The 13,293-nt window shown below is 38.5% G+C and overlaps 1 protein-coding gene across 7 annotated transcripts in view; it reads right to left on the reverse strand.

Annotated features, from left to right (window-relative positions):
- MGAT5 (alpha-1,6-mannosylglycoprotein 6-beta-N-acetylglucosaminyltransferase) overlaps positions 1–13,293 on the reverse strand; it is a 111,901-nt gene that overhangs the window by 44,735 nt on the left and 53,873 nt on the right. For all 7 annotated transcript variants that reach the window (XM_074547924.1, XM_074547921.1, XM_074547923.1 and 4 more), the window contains 3 exons: positions 10,322–10,398; positions 8,951–9,040; positions 935–1,006 (listed from right to left, as the gene is read on the reverse strand). In XM_074547924.1, coding sequence (XP_074404025.1) covers positions 935–1,006; positions 8,951–9,040; positions 10,322–10,398 — 239 coding nt within the window. The remainder of the gene's footprint in view (positions 1–934; positions 1,007–8,950; positions 9,041–10,321; positions 10,399–13,293) is intronic.

Consider the following 13,293-nt stretch of genomic DNA (forward strand, 5'->3'; position numbering starts at 1 on the left):
ACGTTAAGATTTTAATTCAAATATTAAAGATATACTTGAACAGACACTTCTAAGCTACATAAATTACTGTTATTTTTATTAGTAGTACTTGGTAGCCCAGAATACATTTGCAATGTTTCCCAATGCATTTATTTCTGCAATATAAGGTCTGGTATTGTTCATGTGCTTCAAAATGAGGCACAAGTATGTCAAAATCATAATACAGAACAGTAGGCTCAACATTTATGTGTATAATGAATCTTCCAAACACAAGGAAGTCTCCAATTGTACCAGAAAGGAACATTACTAGGGTCTAAATTTTAAAGGAAATACTTGTTTTAAAGCTAGACTGTTCTAAGATAAATTGGTTTTAAAAAAAAGAGGCAGCCTATATCTATATTATGTAAGAAATGTTCATATGCAGCCCAGCAATTATCTTAAATTATCTTAAAACACCTAATTGCTACATAATTAAGCTGCAACAATTTAGAAACAACTCTGTGTGCTTACAGTATTTAATGGGAAAAAATTTGGAGTAATCAAAATGTTACTATAAACCTGAAATGGATATAAGCCTTTTCCATAAATGCAGCTTTGTAAAAAGGCCCATATTTCTGGGACAATAAAAATGGACATTTTCCCATATGCTTAACACTAGTGAGCAGTTTGTGGATTTGTATTTTTTCTCAGTATCTGCGTAGAGCATTTCATAAATTTAAACTCAAAAATGCTTTTAATGAAAATCTACCACCAAGAGCACAATACAATGACTGAATAAGTGAGCTACACATGTCAAGGAGGATTCCTTTCAGCTTTGAAGAATGGAGGAGTAAAAATTGTAAATTCTAATCTTTTTAGCATTTATGTGGCACAGGATTCCAGGATATTTTGCATGAATCACAATTACTGAATTATTTCTCCTGTTTGTCCTTATTAAGGACATGGTTGCTCTTACCACTGTTTTTTGATCAGTTTCTTCATTAGGATTTTTTGCTCTCCAAGGTAAACGAGGACACCAATTTTCAACCTACAAAACAATCACATCAAAATAAATAATGTTACTTTATTTTTAGCCTGACCAAAGCCTTCACTCACTGCCTTCATATTACACCTTTATGTTAACCTGATGGCTTAAATAAGTAATCAGCTGTTAATAAGGTGATAATTTCAAGATAAAATTGCTTTTTTCGCAGAAAAATTTAAGACTGCTTTTTGCAATTCAATGCTCTTTTAACCCAGCAAATTTGCCACCAGAAGTCACATTTAGATACTCATTCAAGATAATGAAAACACACGATCAAGACAGAGGTCAGCCGTTAAATGTTCAAAATACAATTTCTCTGAGCAGTTCTAAAATGTTTTCAATAAGCTTTTTATGCTTCTACACCTTACAAAAATATGTATTTTGGAACATTTCCATCTCCCTAGAATACCTTTATAAAAAGACAAAAGCTTGCTAAATTAAAGGATCAAAGTTCTACCTTGTAGCAATGCAGACCAAAAAAGTAAGAATCATTATAGAATCGAAGCCACCATGTTTGAAGGCTGTAAATAAGGTAATTATAACATAAGGAACAATATTCACACAGATCAATGAGAAACAGGATCAATGCAAATGCAATACTCCTACTATGGCCCACTAGAAATAAAAAAGTACAACAGGAAATAGTGAATAAATAGCAAATGGATGCAAGTCACTGAGAGCTCCTGAGCTGCCCCAGGGATCCTGCCTGTTGTGCAGAATCCTTATTATTTATGTACCTTAAGAAATTAGACCACTTGCTCTGGGGAAGGAAGAAGCTCAGTGTTGGAGGCAAATCCATGAAAACTGAAACATGACTGTACTGTGAAAATGTGAAAAGGGGGAAATGCAAAAATTCATCAGCTGGCTAAGACACCCCATCACTACTGAATAAGTTCACAACTCTCAGAGAATTGAAAGTCAGAGTTGCTTTTATGGTTCCTCCAATCACAGACCTGTCAAAACACAATTTTAGCTTAATCATGCTGCAGAAGCCTGGAGCATTACAGATTAAAGGCTTAAGATCACACCATATGATTGCCTAGAGGGCCAATCACATGAAAATAAATGAATAGCCATCCTAACCTCATTAAAGGGAAGAAATGTATCAACCTTGGGTTCCTCAGACAAATTATAGAAAGGCATTTTGAATGCCGTGACTTAACCTACTCAATGTGTTTAATATAACATTTGAAAGCAGTGACTTGTCAACCTCCTTTGAAAACATCTGATTCTTCAGTGGTCTTCAGCTGTGGAACCACATCAGAAATTGTGGCAATTACCAATCCTAACTTTTACAACTATAAAGTTGTGGCAGGAAAGAGTTGCAAGCTCCATGTTTTAAATCATGCACAGTCACAAACTCTGGTTTCTCTTCCCTTTGTTTTAATAGTACAAATTTTGCATTATTCCTAGCATTAGAACTGATCTAAATTAAGATATGACATTTCAAGGACTACTGTACGTGCCCCTTTTCTGACTTTATGTATTTCACATTGCACCACAAGGCATCCTAAAGGAATTGCAGATTTTTCAGGGCTGCCAAGGACAGTTCACTGCACGCCTCACTGACTGAAAAACAAATACAGTCCTTTTGTGCTTGCAGAAATATTCCCTCTAGTCTGAAAATAAATTATAATAATTCTCATCACAAATAAACACTTAAGGAATAGATTCAAAGTAATATCAGTGTCTGCAGTTGGTCTGACTCTCATTTTTCCTTATTGATCTTTAGCAAATATGGCAGAAAGGATTGTGATATCCCTTAAGTCGGTCTAGATGAAAACTCTATCAGAAATTAATTCAGCTTTGCAGTAGTTTAGGTACAGAAGATCTGCATACAACATGCCCTAATTTTGAGCAAGGTGAAGGGAGGAAGTGATGCTCATTTGGATCCTGCTCTTTAACTTGCTCATTTGATTATTTAAGACCAAACACTAAAGATGCCTCTGAAGAAGGAACCAGGGCTCCTCCTGCCCATTTCCAGCACTGCCTTCCTCTCCCTGGGTCACCATCAGCTCTTTCTCCAGCTGATTCTCTCCACAGCAACCTTCTGTTGTACTGCCATGGAGATGATTTAATAGGAAGGATGTGATACCAGACAGATTAGCAGTTAAAGATGACTGTTGGGAAGCAGCAACTGCAGATTTGAAGACAGACCATTTTTTGGATGAGTGATATAAATGCTAAGCTATTATTCAGAACACACTATATTTATCTTTGTACTGTCATATTTTTGAATAAGACCAGCTGTGCCTCCTGTTCCTGGTACTGAATTCAATGCAAATCAAGGGCATTAGATAGTCTTTGATCTTGCTCAGGGAACTGTGTCTACCTGAGAAGCCAAATGTTCCCTGCTTGGTTTGGAATCCCATTAGTCACAGCACTGCCTGGAGTGTAAGTAGCCAGCTCCTTAAGGTGAAGTTGCACAGCAGTTTAAAAGTTCAAAATTTAAGTGCTACATGATTCCAGACACTAGAGAAAAGCTGTGTTCTGAACTGTCTGAGGTGTAAATGGCTAGGTTTAGGATGAAAAAAAACCCCAAACAAGCCTAATAAATTTGAAGAGTACTTGCTTTACAGAAGCTTTGCAGGTGTCTGTTCCAGTGACTCTTCCTCAGACACTGAAACTGAATGCAAGGCAAGATTGCAGCACTCCACTCTATTACAGAGCAAGTACTTCAAGCAAGGTTTTAAGAACCTGACAAACATCTGTAGCACTGGAGTAGTATGAGCATCTTCCAAATTGAATCAAAGTGTACTCTGCCAGCAGCTCTCCACATTCAAAATTTCAGCAAGACCTTTATGCTTTCAAAGAGTCACAGTGGGAGCTGAATAAAGCTGGAGCTCAAGGGCACGCTCTGAGCCCTTGGGATAATCTTCATTTTGGATTCTGCCAAAGGGCAGGTGCAGCCTATCCACAGGGAAGCTAAAACAACTTTCTTTACACACCAGGTGAACACACTGCTCAGTGTACTTCTATCCATGGTACAGAGCTGCTCTTAAGTGAGTCCAGGAGAGAAGAATACACAAACAAAAGAATCCATGGCAATATGTGGTGAAAGAAAGTGCATCTTTAAATTTATTAGGCAGTATGAAGACAGGCAGTGAACTTGTAATGCAAGAAGTCCCTTTGAGAATTTGATGTGAAAGCACTGCTCCAGTTGGGAAGGTGACTTGTTGAACTCCTATTTTTTGTTCAGCATTTCCTCAGTGACAGAATCCCTTGGAAGGGGCTGCAGAATCTGTGATGTGCAAGGTGAGTGCCTGTCTGGTTAATGAAATAAAGCAGGATACAGGCAGCTCTGGATGTGGCTGTTTCCAAAAGCAGGCTCAAATGCTGGGTGTTTGGTACCCACAGCCCTGGTGACAAGGCAACACAACATTTCACACATCAATCAGCAAACAGCCTCTTGTCTGCCTTCAGCAATGGGCACTGTATTTGACTCCTCTCATACACTGGCATTTATGTCTTTTCCAACAAGTCACTGAAAGACTAATCCCAGTTTAAGGTGACAGAAGAAGAAAAAAATAACAGCCCAAATCACCCCAAAATCAGGCCAATCCACCAACAGATAATTCAGGAACAAAGTGCTGACTATCATTAGCATTTCAGTTTTTAAGGGACATATGTAAGATGTCTAAATAACTCTGAACTTCTGGTGATTTACATTTCAGACAACAACACTGGTTTTGTGAAATTTCTGAGTATTTGCATAGAGTTGAAAGAAGCTGGTTTGATGTTACATTTCACTGAAGAAATGCAAATCATTAACTCAATGTCCAGGATTAGCAGCAGAAATGGTGGAAAGGGGACTTCCCCATGGACGTGAGCAAATTGCAGTAAAGTAGAAAAACCACAAGGATTAAAGGAATCTCTATAATTATGATACCCAGGAATTTTCACTAAATTGTGCCTCAGACTACAGCTTGCGCCCTGGAAACAAAACCATGTTAAAAATCACCTTTAGTTTTTGTTTTAGCCTTGAAAGCAGAAGTAAGAGCATGAAGAAAAATACCCCCACTACCAAACTGGGCCTTATGTTTCCATCAAGTCTGAAGGACTAAAACCAAAAATTCTCTCCAGCAGTGTATTAGCATACATGCAAAAGATACAGGAGTCTCACAGACTGGAATTCAAACCAGTTTTAAGTCTTTCAAGCGCTGAATTCCAACATGGGTACCAAAAACTACATGTGCACCTGAAAGGTGAGCTGGAGATCCAAAACCTGGGATTTTAGAGAGACCTGTCCAGCTCCAGCAGGTAAGCACCAGTGTAATGGGAGGGGGTAACTTGCACCTCAGCTACAAGCTGACCACCAATCCACTCCTGTGTGGAAAGCAGTCTTCTCAGACAAACATGTATAGAGATAAAAATTATTTTTTAAAGATCTATAAGCCCCCTCCACTTTCTCCACTTTTTAAAAGCTTGGAAATAGTGTGAAAAACTCATTTTCTAGAAGATATTTTTAAAAGCTTCATTCTTCAGCTGCAAACTGACATTTTGCAGTGAAATATATTTTTGTACTGCCTAGAAATTAATTTTTTCACATTTCTGCCCAGAGGCAATGCCATCCCTGAAAATGATAACCGTGCCAATGCCATTACAGTGTTAAACAACTGCCTTTTTCATAACTAAGTGCTAAGTTTAAAAGTAAGTAACTCTTCTCTATGGGCATCACGGTTAAAAGGAAGCGAGTTTAACTTGCTGTTTAATGTTGGCTATTTCTAATCCCTGTCTGGCTCTGTATTCAAGAGGATGCAAGCCTGGTTTTGCTATTCAGGCCATTTGTATCTCACCCACTCTTCAAAGACTCCAGCATAATTTGTGTTCTGAGGACCAGAGGGTGGGGCGGCACAGGTCACCCAGAGCAGCTGTGGCTGCCCCATCCCTGGAAGTGTCCAAGGCCAGGCTGGACAGGACTTGGAGCAACCTGGGACAGTGGAAGGTGTCCCTGCCCATGGCAGGGATGTGAACAAGATGAGCTTTAAAGCCCCTTCCACCCCCAGCCATTCCATGGGTCTGTGACCACACAGCTGCACATCACAGCCCAGGGAAGATCCAGTGCCTGAAGCAAAACACTGAGAAAGAAATGCAAAAATTCTCTCAGTTTCACCTGCAAATTTGCACAGGGGACAGCTTTAAATAAAATGCAGAAGCCTGGACATGCTGGGCTGGTTCTTGCTTTCCTTGGGCTGCCATGGTTGCCTCCCATTCTCGAGCAGCCAAGACTCAGAGCAGTGCAGAAGAGCTGTTCCTGAGTTCCTGCAGGTGTTTTTGCCACCCAAAGCAAGGCAGAACTGCTGCTACCTGCCCTTGAGCAGGTTCTTCAGGAGGGAACACCTGGGGCAGCCTGGATTTTGTCAGCATGGTTTCTGTTTTGCAGACACTCACGGGGAAACCATAACAGAGCACGCGGCTGATACCCAAAAGCTGGGGTTCATGACTTTTGTTTCTAAAGCTTTTACATAAACTGTGGACAAATTACTTTGTGTCTCTGTGGTTCAGACCCATATTGCACACCAAAATGAAGCATTTTGGGCTCCTTTGTTTACAAGTTTAAAATTACATTACAAAGAGTAATGGATGAGTATAATGTAATGCCCTAACTGAACTGCTTCAGAATAAAAAAAGTAAACCACAGAGGAGTATGAAAGAGCACAGACACTTGTCACACTAGATTGTAGAGGTGATTTGAAGAGTAAAAGTAGATATATGCATGATTTCATGCACATTTTTTTTCGAAACTGAGGTTGCACACTGTTTTTCGAAACTGAGGTTGTACATAATGTGATGCATATATTGCCTTTTGAAACATGCACTTGAAACATACACAACCATCTCACTCCAATAGTCTAACCTTGAAGTAAAAAAGAAAAATCTTAACATTAATATCCTTTCCATTACCCTAATGCATTTTAATATTTTAAATCAGCAGTTCTGACTTGAGAGCTCTGTAGGCACATTTATCATTCAGCTGTGCAACCATGCTATAAACTGTCAACTCTTCATCACTGCCCACATTGACAAATTACTCTTGCAACAGCATTTCCAAGTTATCCCTAGCAGCCAACACACCTCATAAATCCACATCATTGTAGTGTTATTAGAATTTCATTTCATGCTTGCATTCGCAAACATTTAAGCTTTCAACCTCTGCTGCTGGACATTAATCATGAAATTAATCATAGGATTAAGAATGCCAAATTTAAACTCAAGGTTAATAACACACTCACCCAATATTAGTTTTACATTCTGTCATAAGAAAACACTCTAAAAAAAAAAAAAAGGACAATACCTCTTTCTGAAGTTAACAAATATGCACATGGGCTAATTGCACTTTTATTCCTTCATGAAATGAAAAGTTGAACAAATTAAATATTGCTGCTTAAATAAAAAATTCTAATCCCAAGACCCTTGACAAAAACAACCATTTGGCCTCTGAAAGTCTGCTCACATTTGGCCAAGAAAGATCAATTATGAAAGAGCTAATGCCATCAACTGACTTTTCAAGACTGATGATTGCAATGTAAAAAGTTGGGATTTAACAGAAATGCAAAATAGTAAATGTCATTGAAGAATATTGGAGTCTTGGCTTCAGCTGAGATACATCATCATTTTAAAGATATGTCTGCATTAAAACCATGAAGCACCTGCTGGTTGACAGAATACTAATGACCAAACATAGCTCTTCTGATGCTAAAACAAAACCTTCTAGTAGAAACCTTAGATCAAATTCAGATGATTATGGAACCATATCTCTAGCCTCTATGATAAATAACAAAATAAATAATATAGTTGTACTTTATCTTTTCCTTCTACAGCTTCACAGCCCATAAATAAATCAACACTTGGTGCTAGAAATGGAATGAGTCAAAACTGTGATTCAACCCAGCCTTTGTTATGCCTTCAGATAAATGTTTTGGATATGCATTTAACTATTGCTGCTTCAAGCAACACCCCCAGAAGTTCAGTGACAGTCAACTGAGTAAATCAATAGAAACTGCTTTGATTACAACTGAGTCATTTATTATAACAGACTTACTGTTTTAATCTCAGATATATAATTTAAGATCCCAGCCCAACCTCACCAATCCTACAGAAGCTACAAAATTATTATTGGTTGCAATCCTGCAGCCACATTGGCTCTTTCAGTTCTTTGCAAGCAGTGAGCCACTGGATATCAATACTTTTTCTAAGATTAGTTGCCATAAGTTATCAAAATTTCACTTCTAAGAGGCTGAGTGATCAAATACACCTGACTATATCTGGTGCATGCACACCTCAAGCCAGTAATAGAACTCATGAAAATTAATTGACAAAATTAATTCTTGGGAAAGAAGTGTTACCCAGGAAATAGAAATAAAACCTCACTAGGGCAAGCACCTTACTCAGCTGTGTACAAAACACCTTAGGTTGTGACAGGTACCAAAGGTTTTGGCCAATATAGCTACAATTTCACTCAAAAACGTGACTTTCAGGTTCTTTTTTTGTTCCTGCTAACAGATTCCACAATTCACAAACAGTCTCTGAGCAGGAAGTGGCCATGCTGCTCAGGACAATGGACCATCAAGCACCATTTTCTAAATTTTCCATTCCAAATGCTCTCTATTAGTACATCAGCAGCTGCACTAAAAGCAACAAAAAAGTGTTTAAAGGCAAAGATCTCTGACTGAGCTTCACATGCAGGTTTAACAGGATACCCAACATGGCCTCCCTGGAGGGCTGCTACTCACATCACTGCAGTTACAAACATTAGAATTCTTCAGGCTAGAAACCCCTGCAGAGTTCATGAATAATGGCAACACACTTAATAATTCAGTTTTAATAACTTTTTCCTCTTTACCCAATTATTCTGAACAAAATGATGATTTTTTTGAGAAAAGCACAGCTACTAAAGCTATGAAGGCAATATGATGCTCCCCTTCTGCAGATGAGAAGATTACTGACCTCACTGAGGTAAATAAAAAAGGAGCACGTGGACCCATCCACACCATAGCTCGCATAACAGGGATCCGACCGCCACATATCTTTCATCCACTGCAAAGAACAAAAGACACAAAAGTTTATTAGGGTAAAGTACAACAAAACAGCTCTGTTTCACACCCAGGAATAAAGGAGGAAGTGGCAAAGTGGTTATAAATATCACAAATAACAAACCAGGAATTTTATTAATGATTAGCAGCACTGTATCCCTACATTCAGTAATGCTGGGGAAGCAACAGCACAGCAGATGTGAGCACAGCTTATACAAACTGGCAGCCAGGCAAGCAGACACAAATATCAGAAGAAGAATAAAACTGGGATCCAGACATTTGGCTCTGGCTGGAGTTGAATGCATTGTGTGTTCCCCACCACGATATGCTCCTTCTAGAATTTCACATATCATTTCAGTTACCAAAACTGAAATCTGTCATTTCTGCAGAAGTAAGTAATAAATTTCAGTTAATATTTCAATATTCAAATAATTTGTTACATAGTTACTATGCAGCCTGTTTGCCAAAACAAAACACAGATCAGATATACAAAATGTAGACAGTTTTAATTTTACAAATACTTGGGTATTTAAGCAAGTAGAAATTTTACTTTTGTCCACCAGTAATCATAGAATCACAGGTGGGAAGAGAGCTTAAAGATCATCTCATTCCAATAAACCTGCCATAGCAGGGGCAGCTTCCATCACACCAAGTGGCTCTGAGCCCCTTCCAACCTGGTCTTGAACTTTTAGGGATGGGGCATTCACAGCAATAAATCAGTATTCCCTACATTTGAAACATATCTTGGGGAAAAAAATCCCTTGAAAACCTCAATCTCTGGAAGTTTGTTGGAGTATGTTTCTTTATTTTTGTTGCCTTTTTCTTCTTTTCTTTCCAGCTTAAGTCTGATGGGTTGTAATATTCAGCCTTTCCAATTGCATTGTAAGTAAAATACAGGGACTTATGTAGAATGCACTGTGGATCCCAGAATTCTGGTTGTACACTTAGGCACTGCCTAATCTTAAGCAAATTACTCATCATGGGGAAGAAAACAGGGCTTTTCCAAAAGGAGAAATTTCTGAATAACAAGGTAGCATTCAAACAATAAAGCTTGTCAGTAAATAACATAGCATTTTAATATGGCATTTTTTCCTGACTTAAGAGGATGTCACTTTATTTCTCTGCAGCAGTAGTATTAAAGGCTTGAGGTGAGCAATGCTGCAGTGACACACAGTCCTAAATATCCTATTTTTTGACTCAGTTTAACACCTCTGAGTAGAGACCTCTTGCAACATATGTTCCATTTTTAATAGAATGCACATAGGATTAAAACCAGTTCACTTACCTTTATTTTCCCTTCACAGTGAGGAAAACCATCCATAGGAGGCAATTCACACTGTTCCTGGGCTCCATTTATGAGATCTAAAGAGAAACACAGACCATAACTGAGCTTCATTTCACAGTTCTGACAGATAGTCTGATGAATCCTGCCTTTTATTTTCATGAATCCACAGCCCAGACTGACTGAAGGGTCCTATTGGCTAATATTTGTTACAACATTAAAACTCAGTGTGCTCCTTTTTGACCACATGAGAAAATGGTTGCATAGATTTCAACTCTGACTTGAAGTGAAAGTGCTGAATTACAAAAATTGATGTATAAAGACTCAAAAAGCTCATCGATACTGAAAATAACAAGAAGAAAATAATTTCCTGATCAAAGTGTGCTGGAAACTACTAAATTGCAACAATTTGTTTTCATTTGTCAAACATTTATAGGATGTATATGGCTCTTAAACACGAAACAAGTTTTTCAAGCTCTGCTATCACTTTATCAAATACTCACCATCCGAAACTTGGCACCAGACATATGACCCAATTAATAAATGTTGCAATATGATCTAATTTAACAACTGAGTAGCACTACATCACATCTCACAAGAAATACTTTCTGTGGTCTCCCAAGGTATTTTTTTTCTTCTTTTTTGCCCATTTTAAATTTTTTTTCATTCCAGATTATTGCAACGCATTAAAGACTGTAATAAAGAGAAGGATTTCTAGCCCATGAGCCAAGGCAAAAGCAGCAGTTTTAAAGGACATTACCCCTTCAGCTCCAAGGGACTTTCTTAGAAGAACCCTCTAATGCAGGCCTTTAAGGCAAGAAAAATTATTACCATGGTGGAGAGATTCTTGCCAAAGGCAGTGGAGGAGGTTTTCAATTTAGGTAGTTCATCCCACAGCTATCTAAATTATACCTGCATCATTTCTGGCTTTTTCTACAGGCAAGAATCAAGATCATTAAAGTCAGCCAGCCATCAACCTGGGAACACTTTATACTGTGGCAGTAACTGGGCACAACTTCATCCAAAATATGCTAATTAGAGAGCCCAGAAGAAAATTAAAAAAAAAAAAGTTGCAATATTAGAATAGAATAGCGACAAAAATCTGTGGGTAAAAGTTAAAATGTTGCATTATATTATTATATGCAAACCCCACGACCTGATCTATCTATTTTCCTTTTTTTTTTTTGCAAATAGCTTCTTTTAAAGATAAAACTTGAAATGTGAGCCAAGCATTGCAAAATGAACTTGATGGGGGAAAGAAGAGTCATGGCAGGAAGTCCCCACTCCTTTGTCAGCCTCTGCAGCAGGAGAGGTTTGACAAACTGAGCCGTACTGCCGGTGACAACAGCACTGCAGCAAAGTGGTTTGTACAATGACTCTGTAATTTCAAATCAATAAGCACTTTCAAAATATTCTGCCTATCTTCTCATCCTTGTGGGGCTCTTGCAGACCAGACCACGGACATCTAAGGCTCTGATTTCTGCACTGAATAAGAACGTACAGAGCATGCATACAGATAGCAGCAATTTGAAGTAAATTCTCAATTCAGGCAGTAGAGCTACATAATAATAGGACTATTTGCTTCACTGCAGTTCAGGAATCAGACCTTCCACTTGCATCACACCAGAGTCAGTACCTGGGATCTAACAGTAATAAAAAGGCATGGTTACTATATGGTAATTTTCAATAATCAGTAAATTTTCATTAGAAGACCTTTATGGTCTAAAGGGTTTATGGACTTTTTTTTTTTTCTCTCTCCTCCTAACTCATAAGTCTGAATGCAAAATAACATTTTTACATAAGGCATGTCAATTTCAAGATCTTCCTAAAAGAAAAAAAGACCTCTGAAATCTCTGGAACAACATCATAGCTGCAGCATAACCCTAGAAAAAGTTAAACTTTCAGCACCATACTAAATTTAGGATGGAAAATGCTGAATGCCTGGGTATAGCTTGCCAACAAGAATGAGCCATGAATTTTGTCATTTAAAATAAAAAAATGTCTTCTATCTCAAGTTAATTATGCTATCATATGATGTCTTTTCCCTTCAGAAGGTTAGTCAAGCAAATCCTCTCTTCTACTTAAGTCCTATTAAGTACAGGGTAATACATAAGCACAAGCTATAATTCCTTATTTTACAGCACACAGTGCCAAGTCCATCACTTATACCATATTTCGTTTTAATGGGGATTTCATGGCCTGTTAAAGGAATAAAAGATGGAGGAAAAAGCCCCAAAATCCAGATAACAGCCTGATTTTTGGTAAATACACAACTGCAGCTTACATATTTGCTTCTGTCATGTGCGAAGACATTTTCTGCATCCCAGTGTGTTTTTGTTGAGAGGCAAAGATCTTTGCTGCTGTTCATTACTCACAAGGTTTTACCTGCAAGAATAAAACCCCTCTTCCAACATTCACACCCTGCCCAGCCTCACACTTCCACAGCTCCCATCAGCTGTGGCAGAAGCACACAGAAACTTCCCAAGCACAAGCCCTGCCAGCCCTCCCTGCTCCTGTCCATCCCAAGAAGCAAAAAGGAAGAAACAGACATTTTTTCTCAGCACAAGATGCAGATATTCTCGGGCTTCTGGTCTCCCCTGTGGCCTCCTGCACTAAGGCTTTTTCAGAGCATTCCCACTATTGCTCTTCCACCGGGATGGGTTACACACAAACACAGCAGGGACCTCTCCAGGCTAATCTGTCTGCACAGAGAACACTAATACTTGCCTTTATCACCTCTAACCATGTTGAAATATTAATGTGTCTGGGACTATTACCAAGAGGGTCTGACATCTTTCCTCCTTCTTGCCAGCAACAGTAAACACTCTTAGGATTCACCTTCCTCAAAGATATTCATGTTTTTCCTCCACCATAGTCCACAGACAGAGGAGATGCTTCACACAATCACAGCTTCCCATTCAGCCTTACTATGGATCTATATCCCAAACACCTCCATCAGCTTTCTCTTGCTTCAT

The sequence above is a fragment of the Zonotrichia albicollis genome, chromosome 10 (assembly GCF_047830755.1).
Source record: "Zonotrichia albicollis isolate bZonAlb1 chromosome 10, bZonAlb1.hap1, whole genome shotgun sequence".
Lineage (NCBI taxonomy): Eukaryota > Metazoa > Chordata > Aves > Passeriformes > Passerellidae > Zonotrichia > Zonotrichia albicollis.